This window comes from Pipistrellus hanaki (assembly GCF_964339955.1).
Source record: "Pipistrellus hanaki genome assembly, chromosome: 7".
NCBI classification, from domain to species: Eukaryota; Metazoa; Chordata; class Mammalia; order Chiroptera; family Vespertilionidae; genus Pipistrellus; species Pipistrellus hanaki.
Window position 1 is genome coordinate 72,382,091 of NC_140509.1, and position 19,058 is coordinate 72,401,148.

Below are 19,058 nucleotides of genomic sequence, written 5' to 3' on the forward strand. Positions count from 1 at the left end.
AGGAAAATTTATGAGATGGTAGCCAGAAGACTGAATGGAGAGGTGCTTGACTGCCTGGGGAATTTGATAGGACTGCAAATCTGAAGTATCAGAAAAATAACTGAGTGAAAAATCATGAAAGAACTATTTACTCTTCTCAAAAGTATATCTGTGTTACAAAGTTCATAAAATGTGGGTGCAGGAGAAACCTTGTTAAATAAATTTAAAAGTTTTAAAGTATGCACTTAAGCCCGCCATTGTGGCTCAGTTAAAGATGAGCATAGACCCATGAACTAGGACATCACCATTCAGTCTCCAGTCAGGGCACATGCCCAGTTGGCGGGCTCTATCCCTAGTGTGGGGTGTGGAGGAGGCAGCTGATCAGTGAATCTTTCTCAACATTGATGTTTCTATCTCTCTCCCCCTCACCTCCCTCTCCTAAGTCAATAAAAACATATTTTAAAAAATAAAAATAAAATGTGTACTTTGTTTTAGCAAAAGGAAAAATGTAACAACTCATGTTGTTTTATATATGATATTAAATGCCTACAGCAGGTGCTTGTAATTATCTATAACCTGCTTTCCATTTCTTATGGGAAGAAAGACCATCTTTTTATTCCTCGGTGTTGTTATTCCCAATTTCTTGAAAGACTTGAGTACCTTTAGCTTGTATCATTCTCCTTTTGAGGCATAATTTAAAATCATTTACAAATATCATAGGGAAGCTGATATTTTGTTGTTTTTTGTGTATATGTTTTTCTCACTCACAAGCTTACTGCTAACTGAAGAAAAGAGGGATGTGAGATGTTTTTCAGGGGGAGGATGATAGCCTAGTCCTATCCCTATCTAAGATGGGCTGGAAAATGGCCCCAATGATATCAGGTCCTAATCCCTGGAACCCATGACTATCACTTCATCTGGAAAAATGGTCTGAGAGGGGAGAGTATCTTGGATCATCTATATGTGCACATGCAATCACCAGTGTCATTATAAGTGAGAGGTAGAGGGAAATTTGAGAAGATGAGAAGGCAGTGTGAGCAATGAGACATTAAAGTGATGTGGCAACCAAGTAAGGAAAACAGCAACCTGCAATCATTGGAAGATTCAAGGAGTTAATTCTCAAATCCTGGAGTCTTTGGAGAAAGTATGGCCTGCTGCCATCTTGACTTCAACCCACTGATACTGAATTTGAATTTTTGGAGCCCAGAATCTTGAGGGAATAATACATTGTTAGCCTTATAAATTCCTGTCATTTATAAGGATTCAGATTTGCAAATGTTAAAGCAGTCCTAAGAGACACATACAACATTATTCCCTGCTCTATAGTGGGAGAGTTAATCTGGAGACAGTTTTTGTTAAATCCTCTTTGACAAGAAGATGAAACAATTTGGAAGGATATCAGATTGAGAGATATTTAGTTTATTTATTTGGTAAGATGATTGTAGAAGTGTCATTGTCCTTCTTTACTGTGTTAACTGACTTTTCTCTGGCTTTGTGGCTTCTGTTTGTTTGTTTGATTGTTTTTTGCATTTTAGTAATGAACTGCATTTTGATATGTGACACATATGTGTAAAATAGTATTTGTAATGGTAATAATTGGATAAGAATATACTTTCATAATGATTTGTGACTTCAATACACTTTTTAAAACCATGTGAAATAAAAAACAAATAACTAATTTAAATGTATAATTGCAATTTTATACTGTTTAGCTCTAGGATAATGAATAGAAGTCATTAATTGGAAGTTAATAAGTAACATCAGCATGGTTTATCTTGTATTTGAGGTACTGCATGCTTCAGCTGATACCTACTGTACATTTGGGATTTATTCGCACCACACCTCTGGGTTTGGTAGTGTATTAGTTATGAAGAATATTAATATTGCTGCAGAACAATTACATGTTCATTTGCTAACTGTTTAAAATTCATGCATAATTTATTGAAATGAATAGATATTTTATAAATAAGCCTTCTTGTTCTCAAGGGCCCTAAACCAAAAATACATATGCTAATATAAGCTACTTTTTACCTTCAACATAAAAAATTTAATATGTAGTGATATATTAATCTCATTAATGCTAGGTTTCACTTCTTATAATCATGCTGTTAATCAAGGCATATACTTCAAAGACTTTCTGAATGTTGCCATATTTCCAAATACGAAGTTACTGCTGTGATTACGGGGCTGCCCCTTGTGTTGGCTTGGCCATAACAAATGAGATGTAAAACTGATCAGAGTGAATTGTTGCCCTACTTCAGACCAAGAACTTCATTATGTAAAACTCATTTCTTCAGACACAAAAAACCCCCCTCGTGTTGGATATTAACTTTTGGTTTTAATATTTATGCACTCTGGCAAAAGCAAAAACAAAAAAAAAATTGCATTAAATATATGGTTTCTTGATGTATTTAGAAATAGGGAGCCTTTTAAAATTCTTAAAACAATGCATAGTTTACCAAGTAAGAAATTATAATGCCAAGAAGTTAAATAACATGTTCAGGTTTACCCAGCTATGTGTATATGCATTTTTTGAAACTAGATCTCCTGACTTTAAGCTTTGGGTTCTTTTACATGTCATTCTTTTTGAAAGATAGATGTGCGAGAAGAAATATTACTCTTTCGTTTTTCGCTTCTTTGTAATGTTTTGTTGTAGCTTTTCCCCCTTTCTCCTCTCCCTGCCTCTTCTGCTGGGCAGAAATTTGATGAGTGAGATTTAACATTCAATATATAGTCATTATGTCAGGTCAGAATACCCACAAAGTTATAGATGACCCTAGTTTTGTTATTTATAATTAATGGGGCAAATCATTTCATCATGCTAAACGCCAGACCTCTTCATGTTTTTTGGCTGTAATGTGAGTGAGGCATTGCTGCTCTGCGGTAGAACTCCCCAGTAAGTTATGAATTTAGCATCTTTTCCTATTTAAGTTAGTTGGTGTCTGAGCAATGTGGAATGAAAATGAGCATTGCACATATGAGGAAACTCAGTTTTCTTGTAAAATGCAAACTGCTTACACTATGTACAACATTTAGATAGACTGAAAATACCTTTGCTTTTTTTCCTGTTATGTGTATGTCTATTCAGTTAAATTTAGTGTAAACTTTAGAAAATATGTCAACTTTTTCTTTCTGTCTACCAAAACTTTTGTATATTAAAAAATTGAATGATGCTAGACTGGTTCATTGTATCAAATGTCTAGCTCTATGCTACTTTAGGTGATAAAAAAATAAAAATTTGAAGCATTTTTTGTTTTATTTAATCCTTTTCTTTTTTAACTTCTCAAATGAAGTCAGTTGTGAAATTGGAAATCATTCACCCTCTGCACAATTTTGAATATTTTTTAAATTGATTTCAGAGAGGAAGGTTGAGGGAGACAGAGATAGAAACATCAATGGTGAGAGAGACTCATTGATCTTGATCGGCTGCCTCCTGTACACCTCACACTGGGGATCAAGCCTTCAATCTGGGCATGTGTCCTAACCTGATATTGAACCATGACTCCTGATTCATAGGTCAAAACTCAACCACTGAGTCACACTGGCCAGGCCAAGTTTGTGTATATTGTTGAAAAATTTTCAACAGATTTTATAGTTAAATTTTATAAATCAGGTATTAATAACTACTTTTTCAAGAAAAATAATTCTAAACACAGTTTATATAGCACCTATGTTATTTGATAAAAGTTTTTTTTTTCACTTTAAGCATGATCAATGTGAAGGACAAATTCATATGATACTATCAATAACTAGTTTGAAAGCATAGCCATAAAGGTCATAATTAATTATGGAAATAAATCAATATTCTTCAATGGATTTTGGATTTTTATGAAAAAACATCCAAGCAATTAGTAGTTACTGAATAAATACTTATCATATATTTTGGAGGAAAAATCTTGATAAAGACTAGCCTGTGTAGAGATACAGGCTTATCCCTTATGTTAAGAATGTTTGTAACGTAGGTGTACATAAGGTGGAAACTATATTTTTATACAATTAAGGTTTAAGGGCTATAACTGAAAATCCTTACTTCATCTCAAGCTGTATCAGAAAGTAAAACCTGCTTATAGGCTTTTTTCTTTTGCATTGTATTTTATTCCAAATGTGCATTTTCATTAAAATGGAAAATCCAGTTTGAAAGACACTAGCTGTCCTTAACTTTCCTCTATATGTATCTTCTCCAATTTACCCCTATGGGGATCATATTATACAGTTCCATTCACTATCTCTCCTATATGATTTGATTTTTCTTTTTAAACAAATTTTTAGCAGCTTTATTGAGAGAAATTTCACACCACAAAATTTATTCATTTACAGTGACTTCTGGTATATTTAGATATTTGGCAGTTTCTAGTATTTTTAGAGTTGGCAGCCATCACCACAGTCATTTTTTGAAAATGCTCATCACTCTAAAAAGAAACCTGGCAGTCACTCTCCAGCCCCTCATTGCCCAGCTCTGAGCAATGGCAGCCACCATGTACTTCCTATATAGATTTGCAGGTCGTGTCAGAATCTCTCTTGTTTTTATGACTGAACCATGTTCCATTGTGTGGATGTCCTACCCTTTGTTTAATCCAATAGTTCTAAATATTGTGCATTTTTTAATGCAAAAAATACTGTGAGTATTCATTGATGTTATTGTGGGTACAATGCTCCTTTTTTCCTGGAGAGACACTGAAGATTGCAATCAGTGCGACCTGACATAACCCTTGGTTTCACTTAAAGGAGCTGTTTGCTTTCTACAGCAACTGCACCATTTCAGTCTCACCCATCTCTTCCATGTCCTCGCCAACACTTGTTATTGTCTGACTTTTTTTTCTTTTACCCATCCTTGGGTCTAATCATGTTGAGCACCTTTTCTTGTGCTTATTGGTCATGCCCATCTTCTTTGGAGGAATATCTGTTCAGAAATGTTTCCAATTTTTCTCTTTAGCTGCATGTCTTATATTGGGTCAAAAGAGTCCCAGAGGTATTCTACATTGGCTTTCAGTCTTAACAGAAAACCTTTAATGCAATTTTAAGGCAGTTGCAACTTTATTTAGATGAACACTTTTCTTTAAAGCTTTTTGGCTTTTGGAAGTGTTCTTGATCACAAAGTAGTAGTTAGAATGTCTTCATGACATAGCATGGACAGAGGTAGCTTTGTGAAGGCCCTCATAAAGTCCAGTATCAAATTTCAGCTACATTGTTGTTACATAAGGAAAAAGTGTTCTAATTCATCATTCACCTTTTTTATAAGTTCAGACATTGAACTAATGTTTCCTGGTGTTTCAGGAAAAATATCTAAGCTATCCAAAATTAAATTGAGGTGTACCTTTGACATTTGAGTATAATATTTGATGCATTGCCTTAATCCATGCTACTCCCAAAGGCCAGTGATCTGTAATGATTTGTGATTTTGCCTTAGTGTAAATTTTAATTCATTATACTCTAAAGTGGGGATGTGGAAGTGAGTCAGCACATAGACTAGCTTCTGATTTCTGCTTTGCTGTGCCTTCCTCCTTATTTCATCTGAAGTAGAAACCAGAGCAAGAAAACACAGACCACATAGCCATGTTTCATGAATGAAATAATGAGTGAGAGGAGTATTCATTAATTTGAAGATTTGTAATGGTCTTAGGACCTCAAAAAGGTCAAAGATCACTCTGTTAGTAGCAATCAGAGCTGGCCATTTCTAAATATTTTTTTCTTTATTTCACTTGTTTACTGTCCTTTTATAAGTTTATTGCCTGGAGAGGCATGATTTTAATAAGAGAAAACTTGTTGTTATGCGTCATATCCCATCTGTGAAAGTATTTGCTCTTTAAAATTACAGTTGCAGGACCACTCATGCACTAGGTGTGTTTTTTTTTAAATGTGTGTATTTGTAAACATTTACATTATTATGAATAAATACATAATTTATTAAGCCTTTAGGCTTTGAGAGCCATTCGTATATTTGTATGTATGACAGTCTTTTGAATTTTTACTAATTACATTACACATTCATCTCTCCTAGAACCGCCAAGACCCATTGCTCCTCCCCAGCTGCTTGGTGTTGGGCCTACCTATTTGCTGATCCAGTTAAACGCCAACTCCATCATTGGCGATGGCCCCATTATCCTGAAGGAAGTGGAGTACAGGATGACATCAGGTTCCTGGACCGAAACCCACGCAGTCAATGCTCCAACCTATAAGTTGTGGCATTTGGATCCAGACACCGAATATGAGATCCGTGTTCTACTTACCAGACCTGGGGAAGGTGGGACTGGGCTCCCTGGACCTCCACTGATCACCAGAACCAAATGTGCAGGTAAGACTGATAGCAGGCCACTGTGGCTAGTGGCAACATCTTGCATAAAACATACAATATACGTACAATATTGAAAGTTCTAATTATTTGGTACATGATATAATCATACTGTTCGAAGCGTTTCAGTGAATTTGGTAAATTGCAGCCTTGGTTCTGTGATAATTTCACTGATTTAGGAGCAGTGGGAGTCCTTCTCTACATTATTCAGTATTATTTTGTCACCATAATCTTTTCTTGTATGGTAATTTTGCTCAGTTTGCTTATATTCACCTCCAAATCTCCCCCAGACACAGGTGAAAGTACTGAGAGCAAACCTTGGCAATGCATGCACCTGCCTAATACCCTCCTATGGTGTGAAAATTATCTTCCTCAACCATTGCTGAGGAATATCTGATAATATGAGAAATTTTACTCTGAATCAAGTCTCAGTGGCCAGCCCTTCTATTCAGAAAATTCACTTGATGAGGATTAAGTGAACAGTGCAGAATACACTCCCTATGCCTGAAACAGTGGTGAAAATAATAACATATGGAGAAAACACAAAGAAAGAATAAAAAGCACTGCATAATATAAATCATAGTTCCTTATTCTACCATGCTGTTATAGTGGAAGAAATTGTTAGCTATTTATTAAGAGCCACTAAAAAATGTAATTATCTTAGTTATTAGATTATATTTTTTACTGCACTCTTTATTTTGTTATTGAACATAGTATAGTTGAAAGACATTTTTTATTCTATCAAGCATTATGTCGAAACACCTGCAGAATTAGTGCATGAATCTATAAGTGTTGAAAAAGACTGTGAGGATCTATGAAAACGCAAATTTGTCCATACAATGTCTTTTGTTTCTTGAACATCTGTTTAGCATTTACAATATTTTGGGGCTATCCTCCAAGAATACTGATATCTTGCTCTACAGAATATCTGTACTGCTGTGTCCTTTCATTCTAGGAAATGTGACACATTGTTCTTATTGTAGTAGATGAACTTTCTATGGGAGAGACATTTTCACTCCACAACCTCAACTAGTCAGAGGAATAATTAAAGAGGAGACAGTTTTGAAGTTGAGAAGAAGCTCATTCTATCTTTCGAAGTTTAACATTCCATGTCAACAGAAAACAATGAACAATGGGGTTCATTTTACAAAGGAACCTACACATTTTCAAATAAAATTACATTTTTTCTACATTTAATTCTTACAGCTATATACAAATTAGAATCATAGTGGTAATTTTACTGTTTTAGGAGTCTGCCTCTTGACTTCCTATGCCCAAACTTCTCTTTTAAATATCACATTTGCATTCTTACTTTTTTTTTTTCATCAAAGTAGACAATTAACAATATCACACAATGTATTGCTAATAATGTAATTTTTGTTTAACGTGGGGATATATATATATATAGCCAGGATCCATAACGACCAAGGCTTGACCTAGCACTTGAAGTCAGTCCTGGCCCAGCGACCCACCACTGACTGCAGAGGGGGCTGTGGATCAAGCTCAGAGAGAGAGGCAAGGTCTGATCCCCAGCCTCTGTGGCAACTGTTGATCAGTCCTTGCCTCTCTCTTTCTCTCCTGAATTTGCCAGCAGCTGCACCTCTGTTTCTCTCCGGGACTCTTTGGGGGCTGCTGATCAGTCCTGCCTTTTGATCAGGCCCAAAGATAGTAGGCCTGGAGAGGCTGACTGGCATAGAAAACAATCAATCAAACCAAATCTGGGTGAAGTGCCAGGAACCAATGGATGCCTAGGAGGCAAAGCTTTTGATGCTAGCATAGAAACCGACCAATCAGAACCTAATCCAGGTGAAATGGGAAGTCAGAAACTAAGGTGGGGGCTGAGGGGTGGTTTTAAGGGCAACAGCTCTTTGGTATAAAGTGTAAGAAAGCTGTTCAATTTTTCCATGACTGGTTTGGTAGTATAGTGCATATGGCTGGCTATCAGTCCAGATATAGGGATTATGTGTTTTTGTCTGCCAAGAGCATCTCTTCCTGCTGAAAAAGGCTCCCCCTTCTCACTGAAGCAATCCTATCCTATATAATCTATCTATATTCTTAAAAGGGTAATATGCTAATTGGACCGGGTTGACTGACCATCCTCCAAATGTCGGACTTCCTTCCAGACAAAGCCATGGTGATGGGGGCTGAGGCAGAGGCAGTTAGGGTGATTAGGCCAGCAGGGGAGAGCAGTTGGGGGCAACCAGGCTGCCAGGGGAGGGCAGTTGGGGCAAGATCAGGCCAGCAGGCAGGGCAGTAAGGGGCAATCAGGCAGGCAGGAAGAGGCAGTTAAGGGTGATCAGGCAGGCAGGCAGGTGAGCAGTTAGAAGCCAGCAGTCCCAGATTGCAAGAGGGATGTGATCAGGCCTAAACCAGCGGTCAGACATCTCCCAAGAGGTCCCCAATTGGAGAGGGTGCAGGCTGGGCTGAGGAAACCTCCCCTCCCCATGCACGAATTTTGTGCACCATGCCCCTAATTATTTGATATTAGTTATTGATGTAAGGGCCAATGGAGATTGTCAGTAAATGGGATTAGATTTTAAAGCTAGGTCTTCTGTATCAAGTGGATGCCAGCATGTTAATGAGCACTGATATATCCTCATTGAATGCTGATGTTCAGAATCCATGTTGAACTGAAATTAAAATGCATATCGAAATGCAATAAAGGTATTGACTAGAAAAGAGTTTTAAGGTACTTTTATTTTAAGATTAATCTTACCTGTGTGAGAGGGGATAGAGTGAGAATAACATGCACTCATAACTATTTTCAAATGTAAAAATGTCTTGACATTTTGGAACTATGTATTTTTTTCTAATTCTTTATTTGAGGAATATTTAATTTGTGGGCTCTGTAGCATACGGAGGTATCAGGCTCACTCTTAGTTTTCATTTCAGCTGTAGAGAGTTCATTTGTTTTTAAAACTATCTTTCATATGTGGTCTTAGTCTTATGTCTGTTAATTTATTAATGTCCTCATAAGTTCTGTTTATACAGATTTTTATAGTAAAAAGGGCTTATAGATGAGATATTTACATTCATTATAGATTTGGAAGAACTTGGGTTACTATTTTACAAGGATTGTCTACTAATCTTGCTCAATTGTTAGAAAATGAAGGAAAGCTTATGAAAGCATATATTGTATTAACTCTAAAACAGTTTTTGAAAAGCAGAAGTTAAATATAACTGATAAACATTAAATATCTAGACACAGAGTCAGTGTTACAATGTCCATCTACTTCCCTTCTTCAAGATCCATATTCTTTTCTCCAAATATAAGATTCTCCCAGACTTACCAGGACTGACCCTGGCCTCAGCCTGGTGTCCTATAACAAGGAAACAGAACACAACTTATATACTAGCTATGCTATTATCTGATATTTAGGACAGATTTCAAAAGCTTAAAAATTCTTCCTACAATGGTTATGTTTTCATTCATCCAAGCCCTTACCACAAAGGCTGCCACATAGGGAGTGTTAAGTAAAACGTAGCCATAAATATTGCTCTTATGATCATTATTAATGAAGATGTGTGCATGTTCTTTGCCTCACTGTTTTGAAGTAAAGAAAATGCATTACTTCAGAATTAAAACATCCTTTTGAAAAGCAAAAATATGAAATTCTTCCTAATCTGGGGAAATGATTCCTCTGAAACCCCAAGCATAGCCTTTGGGTCAGTTTTCATCTAATTGTACTAACTTGTGCAAGCTGAAGATGGTTCTGTAGCTCATTCATTTTAATCAATGCTGGGAGAATGCTAGAGGGTAGTTGCAGTGTTTTACCATTAATATCAGGTGATTGAATAAATGTTGACTATATTGATACACCCTACATGTTAGACCACCAGGAAGTCTAATCTATAATAATATGTAATATGCAAATTGACTGAACAGCCTAACAGTGGAATGACAATTTGGACAACCTTCCCCATGAAGCCAGGGCTGCAAAGGCCTACTCTTGCACGATTTCATGCATCAGGCCTCTAGTAATAAATATAAAATCTTTGCTGTGTTTGTTTCTGATGCCAGTTTCACATGAATTTCTTGTAAATAACAAATATATGATGATTATTTCCTGCCTCTGAAAGATTCTTATTTTATTTTGGTATAGCACAGAGAGAGAATATTTTGCTATTAAGTGCCAATCAAAAAGTACATTAATTATAATTTACTATGTTAAGTTTTCCATTTTAATGTATTTATGCCAATGAAATTTTATTTCTGGCAATAGTATATTTATTTCCTTGGCAGAAATCTGCCTATAAATAATTGTATAGCAAGTTAATTAAATGGTTTTATATATGCGTGTCAATGAGAAAATTTTGTATTTCAATGCATTGATGTAGATTTTCATAGTTCAGTATTGATTAGTACTGCTTTATGATCAGCATATGAATTTGATTTATCATGATATCTTATTTTCAGACCAATCCTGTGAATTGCATATATTATTATGCAATTTTGTAGCTCGTGAAAGGGAGACTTGGAAAAAAACAAAACAATATTTGTCTCCTATTAGACAACTCAGCATTGTCTCAAACCCATGTCCTGAAAAGGGGCTTTTCCTTGATGTGCCTGAATTTTTTTCCACTCCCCCTCTTATAGGTGGTTTCTTTTCTATTTCATGAATAAATGAAAGTACAACACACAAATCTGGGAGAGTTATACATTTTTACAAATCATACCTGCATGGTTAACTTATTCCCTGGAAAACATAGTTTGATATCCTTAACTTCACTTTTATTGCAAGCACAATTTATTAATGTGCTTAAAACTCACCACCTGGCCTAACCTGAGAGACCCTGAAGCAGGTCATTTCACTCACCAAATGATTTTCATGTGCTTTAGAAACAAAACAAAACAAAACAAAACAAAACAAAACAAAGAAAAGCATCGGCAACTAGGTAGGACGTTTTCAGATAAGGATACATTAAAATATTTTTTTAACACTTCTTTGACTGTTTAAAATATTTAACTTGAGTGTTTAAGCATAATGCTTCTTCAGGCATTTTACAAATTTTAAAGAAGGTATAAATGTGAAGTTGTCTTAAATGGGAAATAATTCAAGAACTCCATTAAACAACCAAAGAAAGTATGCGTGTGTGTGTGTGTGTGTGTGTGTGTGTGTGTGTGTGTGTGTGTCTGCTTCCCCAGGGTATACCATCTGGTATTGAAGCTAAGGAAATACAGTTTCTCTTTCTCTTATTAAATGGCAGTAAAATATGCCATCCTCCGAAATAGTCTGCATCACATGCTTTGGCAATTGCATGTTAAAATTGCTCTTTTAAATTGCCTTCTCCTTCTGGGTAACCATTGTGGTGCTGTGCTATGATTAACTGACATTTGAGCAGCATCTCCCTCACGGGGAAGGTCAAGAGTTCAGGTTGTCCAGGATGTGATATATTTATACAGTTGGAAAAACTACTTTCTGCCCTTATATTGAGGTTTGATGCTCTTGGCAATTTACAGTGAAACATGTAAATCTATGAAGCAGTCAAAGGGAGAATGTCTTATTTTACACATAAACATTTACTAAAAAATGCATTTTTTTTTCTCTTCTAAGTTCAAAATGGAAGGGAAACGAAACAAAACTCAGTCATAGACCAGAAACCGCTAGGTAAGAAATTGAATTTTGGCCTTATGGCTACAACTTCATCAGCAAAATGGAACTATATATTGATTTTTGCTGAGGTCCAAGATAGTTATCAATCACAAAGACTAGGTATCATTGAAACTCAGCCATGAGGTAAAAACAAAATAAACAACTTTTGTAAGAATTGGTTTGGTTTCCAGTGTAAGGCTGACATTTCTGCGTTTTAAATGGAAAGCTTATTTCAATACTTATTTAAAAACTTGCTTAAGTGTATTAATTTCTTACATATGGTCTTCATGTGGCTTCCTTTTTTATTTTGAGCAAGAATTTAAAAAGGCAATGCTATTATTTTAAAATTAAAAATAACCAATAAAAAGCTATAAGAAACATAATGGAAAGCAGTTCTTTAATTTTCATGAAATCTAAATGTAAAATTCATTTTTAGATTTTTCTTTTTGTGAGTAATAGCTCAATTTTGTTTCTCAGGCTCTATCAAGAATATTACAGTTTGAAAGACATTTATTTATTTAGTAAAAGCACTTATTGGTTTCTTCCTTTGATAACAGCACTAGGTCTTCAAAGTTATACAAGCAATGCCTTGCACTTAGGCCGCTAGTAATCACCAGGGCCTGACCTATGCACAAAGAGTAAAATGCAAAGAGACAGAAACCTAGAGGAAGAAGCTGTTCTTGAAGGGAGTGTTTAGATAAGCTGCATCTTTGAAAATGAGCAGGGATGTTTTAAGGCAGAAAAGAATTCAAAATAAATTAAAATCAGAAGAATCCACATGGTTAGTCCAATAGTAAGCATGGCTGCTGACTTGGGGTTCTAAACCCAGAGAAGGCTGTCTCTGAGCTTTAGTGGGACCACTTCATCAGGTCCTACTGTAATTGGACCGAGGCTGCAGGGTAGGTGGCCAGGTCTCCCAGGTCCAGGCTGTTCTCCTCTTGTTCTTAAGAAACAGATAAACATTACTAGACTCGCCTACATAAAAGAACATCCCATTTCTGTGGAGGATGACTTTGAGCTAAGGAAAGACTGGGGGCAGAGAGGCTATAAAAACATGCTTAGAAAAATTTTTACAGTATGCTGGCTGTCATCTTCTCTACAGCATGTCTCACTCATTTTTCCTTCAAAAACAGGCCATGTGGAATTCCTGACAAATCTTGTCATTCCTAATAATCAAGCAAGTTCCTCCCATTAAAGGATTTTAAAGTCATTTTTTAGGTGCTCTAACTTAAAAAAAAAAGAAAAGAAAGAAAGATATTTTTACTTATGTTTTAAAAATATCTACATTTTCGCCCTAGCCAGTTTGGCTCACTGGATAGAGTGTCAGCCTGCAGACTGAAGGGTCCCAGGCTCGATTCCGGTCAAGGGCATATACCTTGATTGCAGGCACATCCCCAGTAGGATGCAGCTGATAGATGATTCTCTCCCATCAATGTTTCTAACTCTCTATCCCTCTCCCTTCCTCTCTGTAAAAAATCAATAAAATATGTATTTTTTTTAAATATCTACATTTTCCAATGTCAGTAACATTTATGCAAAACACGTTGTACATCACATTATTTTAGAGGGAAAATTATGAAAGATTGCAGAGAAATTATGAAAGATTGCATAGTATTTGATGAGATGTATTTATTTCATAAACTTTGTTGAGTGTGAACGTTGTGGTCATTGCCACACTTAGGACAGCAGAAGATATAACATTAGTATGACAGGATTCCCACTCATGAGGAAGTGACATTCTAGTGTTGGAACCTTAATAACAAAAATGTAATAAATGATATAATAAAAATACAAAGTTCTTTGGAAATTCAGAGATGAGAAGGAAAATTTCTGACCAAAGTTTGTTTTATCAAGCAACATGATTGAATGGAGTATTAACCTTGTTTTCTGGACAGAGCCGGGTTAATGCTTCTGTTGAATGTACCAACAGCCTTATCTCTGATTTCTTAACTATGAAGCAATGCATTAAACAAAATTTAACCAGTTGTCACCATTAGGATGATTTACCTTCTTTCTTCCTGCAAATACATAGTGAAACTATATGCCAGATGGCGGTATTAAATATAATTCATATTTTACTTTACCTCATCAAAATAACTTGTTTGGTCTATTTGAATTCTCTTGGGGTCTGTGGGTTATAGAAATGTTTTTTAAATTTCTATGGAGTACATATTCTAAATTTCCATGGGGAAGGTGGAGGTATAATATAATCAATTTCTGTTAACTCTGCTAATGGTCTAGGAATTTCCAGCATAAGACTCATGAAGTTGAACAAATATGAAAATAATCTTTCCACCTACATTTTCTTCCATTTTTTTGTTTGTTTGTTTTGTTTTGTTTTACCTCTGAAAAGGATGTCTAGTTAATCATAAATGCAGTTCATGAAACCTTTCCTTATAGGGAATATCTTTTAGTAGCTGTGTAATTAAGTTTACTAAATAGAGTTGGGTTGCTTTGAGCTTATAATTGTCTTATAATTTACTTGGTTGCTAGAAAGCATTTGTTAACCAGTAAAAATAAAACAATTTTATTTATCTGTAGTACTTTACCACATGCTGAGTCTGTTAACGATATCATTAGGTACTCTTTTTATTGGCTTCATTTGTTTTTATTGAATTTTGCATACTACAATAAAGCTGACAAGTGGAAATGATTTGAATAATAGCAGAAATCCCATTAAATGTCCTAGATTTTTCCTCTGGTCCTAGGTCTTTTTTTTTTTATATCATAAAGTAGAAATAAAAAAGAATATCTTAAGTGATAATAACAGAAGAGTGTCTAAAGGAGAAAAAGACCTAGATAGAATAAAAATGCTATAGATCTAGATATGGAACACTAAGGGATGGGTTGAATGTAAAGAGGAGTTCAAGGGACTAAACAAGTGAGTTTGCAGCTTCTCTGAGTGTGCCATTGTGCTTACACTGGTGCATAGACTTGTCCTTGATTTTCTTCTTCCTTTTTTACCCAGAGAATCTACCTCTGTCTTCAGTTGTCACCCCCTGTTTTTCTCTCCTTAGTTAAATTATAATTTATTTTCTTTGGGATAAAAAAGAAAACTCTTTAATTGCGTCTGTGACTCTCCCGGTCCTCCCTTCCTCCTCCCCCCACAATGTAGTCACATTTTCTTGAGCAGGAGTACAGATTCATGATTATTCTTAAGCTCATCATCTAGACCTATCTTAGTTACAATAGCATTTTTGGAAAATGTTGCTCACTCTACAATTTCTTAAATGGAAAAAAGAATAGTGTATAAAGATGTACCTTATTTTCATCATTTAACTTGACTCTCAATGTGAAGACTGGATCATCATCTTAAGAGTTCTACTTTTTGGTCTTCACTGTCTTTCCACAAGTTACCGCTTTATTATAACTAACAAGTGCTGGAGGGATGACTCCCCTGCTCTTTTTCTTCTTCACCAACCTGCATGTAAACTACAGTGGGGGGAAAAACATATTCCAAGATAAAAGATTATGAGTGAATCTTAATATTGAGTGTTCTAAGTTCTGTTAAACTTTGTAAATCTACTAAAAACTTTACAAGGGCAGAAATCCATGCCTTTTATATCACCCCAAGCAAGATCTGTGCAAATTTGACTGTCACTACATGTGACATGACCTAGAAATCATGAGTGATGTCCATTTTAATTGTCTTCAGCCAAATCATATGGGTGAAGTTTGAGTTTAAGCTGCACATCTTTATCTTTCACTCTCTGCCTTTGTTGTGATTTCCCACCTCTACATAGTCCTTCACAATAAAGGAATAATAAACAACAGAAAAAATTTTTATCTTTACTTTTCAGTTACTTCATTTCTAATCAGCTACTGTATTTTGTCATGTAATAACTACCCCTTAAAATAAACAAACATCATATTTCTATTCTAATGTTACACGTGAATCTATAATACTTTATTGTTAAAATATACATAACTCTATTTTGACAGTAATTATAGAAGGTAAGAAAATAATTTCTGTTCTAATTATTAGGTATTTCTATAAATCAAGAATGCCTAAATTGCATGCTCATATTTCAGAGTATAGTATAATGAAAATTATACTATATTGGTTTTGCTAGAAGTGTTTTCTTCTCTAAGATTCATACGCATGAATCAAGGAATAAATATGTAGCTTGGAAATATAAATGGCAGTAATCTTTCTTTACATACTGCATTAATTTTAACTTCTTTTTGCCACCCAATAAACTATTACACTATAGAAAATTTAAGAATATGTCTTAAAGGTGTAATTTCTTCAATACTAACCAAAATTACCTTAAACTTTTCTTCATTTTACCACCTTTATATAATGACATTTGAAAGCACAATGCTTTCAGGAAAAACCCAACATAACATAAACAATTGGTATATTGATGAATTTGTGATTTTTAGATGAGTATAGTAAAGTTCTAAAGAGGTCAATGTGTAATATATTCAACAATAAAGATGCAAAAAAAGAATTGCAAAATGAAAATTAACAATAGCTGTTCACTCACCAGAAGATGTTCCTTTGGTCCTGTTTACCTTAATTATTCAGTCAATGAATTTTGAATTCTTACTAGTCAGTGATAGAGCTGGACATAAGGTGTTGGAGAGAAAACATTTTTCTCATTTATCTTTTTTATATGTGTTTTTATTGATCTTAGAGTGTGAGGAAAGGGGAGAGGGAGAGACATATCAATGTGAGAGATCTCTGTCACCTGCCTCCCACATGCACCCCGACTAGGGATTGAGCCCACAACCTGTACATGTGTCCTGACCAGGAATCCAACCCAAGACCTTTCAGTGACTGGATGATGCTTAACCAACTGAGTCACGCAGACCAGGGCTCATTTATCTTGTTTTAAAAAGTGAAATTAAAAAGTAACTTAAGTAATATGTAGATCCCCTTCTAACAAGTGACTGTGGAAACGGAATCATCATTGTATTTAATTTTATTTAAGTACCCCCTCCCCCACTTTATTTCCACCTCACACAATGTCAATCAATAAAATACAGAGTGCTGCCTCATTTGAAAGCAACAAGGAGAAAACTTTTCCTCCGAGTCCTCCTTCCAGCTGACTAAGATAATCCTTTAACGCCTGCCCCTACTTCACTCTGGCTTACTGTCTGTCCACAGAGGGAAAACCTCATTATTTTAAGGCCATGTTCCGTCAATGAACCCATTACTATGGGAAAAGGTCAGCTCTTTGAATTCAATTAATATTTGATTTTTTTTCAGCGTAATGAAACCAATTTGGGTTTTCTTTTAAAATTTTGCAATCAATTTTAGCTATTTGGATATCACCTTAAGACTTATATTACGGGATACTGAGGAATACTAAAAAGCAGAATCTTTTTTCTTTTTTTTTCTTTTTTTTTTTTTTTTTGACTCCCTTTCATGTTTCTCCATTCTCTCCTGGTGAATTCTGTGCCGTGTGCATTGTGTGCTCGAACAATAAGCCCTGCTCTGCTCAGGAGGAGGAAATGGGCCAGGGGTGCACTAAGCGCCCCTAAACCGAAGGCCGCTTGCTTGAAGTCCCAGAATTTATGAAGAGATCATTAGAACTCAAACACCCCAATCATTTTTATATAAATTATATGTAGCAGCATTATACCAAATTTTCACAGATGGGATTTTTTTTTAAAGCACTTATTACACTAGTTATTCTTCCTGATGCCTGTGGTTTTTGCTTTATGTCGTGAATGTAAGATATGTGCAGTGTAATACTCTGCTTATCTTTCTTACCATCATGTCTCATTTCCTGTCTTTCTGCAGGACGTTCTAACAATCACCTTTAGTGATTACTTTATGTTCTACTGGACATATGTAGTACTAGAACGTATTTAACCATTCTTCTATCACTAAAAGTTTGGACTGCCTCCAATGATTGGCTATTTTAAATGCTTCAGTGAGGACTACATGGTAGGCATATATCTTTTATGGTCATGGCTGCGAAGTTCTTGACACATACTTTTCCATTACTCTGTCTGAATGGCAACGGCAAGGGCATGCATACAGTCATGCAGCTTTAGTGTAAGAAAATACTTCATCATTAAGTCCAGCTCCCCCTTTTATCACCATCCTGGGCACTTGGTCTCTGAGTGGAATAATTTGGTCAGCACCAAACAGCTATTTGATGAGAAAACCGAGACTGCAAGTAATATTGCATTTTCATGTTTCCTTTGCATGCTGCCTCAGTGCTGGGTATTCTAGGAGGAAGACTGCTTTACAGGCACTCAGCAATGTCTGTTGTCCCAGTAGTTCACATGTGTCGATACGTACCATGTGCCAGGCACTAGTGTAAACTCTTAGATTCAAATTCTTGCTTCCTTTGTACATTTGTATGCTAAGCTGCCTAGAGAGGCTAGAAGAGAGGCATGTAGGTAAATAATTAGACCAATAAGTGGTGTAAAGCTTGTGATTTTTGGCTCTGTGGGACTACAAAGGAATTGTGAAGTATGGGTAGAATGTCACCAAGTAGCAAAACATTAGCGTTGGCAGTGATGAATTAAGGTTCGTGCGTCAGTAAAATGGAGATTGAAAGCTGGCTCTCATACTACTCGGCAAGGAATGTAACATCTCTCTAATGTGTCATTTCCTCATCTGTAAAATAATGGTCAATAATTGAACCCGTCCAATTTGGGATGTGTGAGATATTTATGATGTGCTAAAGTGAAGAATCCTCAAGTATTCAGGAATTTTGCCACTGGTTGTTAAAGGATTAAAAGTAATAATTAAAAATAATTATACAAACAATATCACATATTTTAGACAAATTACTCAAAACTTCCTTATATTAGTTTCATACATTGCACCATTATCCATGTTCTTGAGGCAATGTTTATTTTATCTGTATGTTGAAGATACTTTATAATAATATGCTAATATTCCTCCCTTTTAATTCCATCTTGGAAGTGTTACAGCGTGGAAATGGGCAAATGCTACAAATCAGGGCTTCTTTCCTCACCACCTTCTCATTTTTTTTTTGGAGAGCCAAAAGCATTGTAAAAGTGTTGCAAATTCCCTGCACACCACTAGAAATAATGCATGTAAACTGCTTACTTAGCATGTAGTTAGCCTACAGTAAATATTAGCCATAACTATAAGCCACTTTATTGAAAAATAACTTTTACTGATAATTTTAAAATTAGAAACATGCAGAAATCTGAATGAGTGATGCTATGAGCGCCGTGAATCTACCACTGGAATTTACCTTTTG

The 19,058-nt window shown here is 35.4% G+C and overlaps 1 protein-coding gene across 7 annotated transcripts in view; it reads left to right on the top strand.

Moving 5' to 3' along the window:
* PTPRK (protein tyrosine phosphatase receptor type K) overlaps nucleotides 1-19,058 on the top strand; it is a 449,847-nt gene that overhangs the window by 271,142 nt on the left and 159,647 nt on the right. For all 7 annotated transcript variants that reach the window (XM_084889601.1, XM_084889599.1, XM_084889603.1 and 4 more), the window contains exon 7: nucleotides 5,978-6,271. In XM_084889601.1, the coding sequence (XP_084745727.1) occupies nucleotides 5,978-6,271 (294 nt within the window). The remainder of the gene's footprint in view (nucleotides 1-5,977; nucleotides 6,272-19,058) is intronic.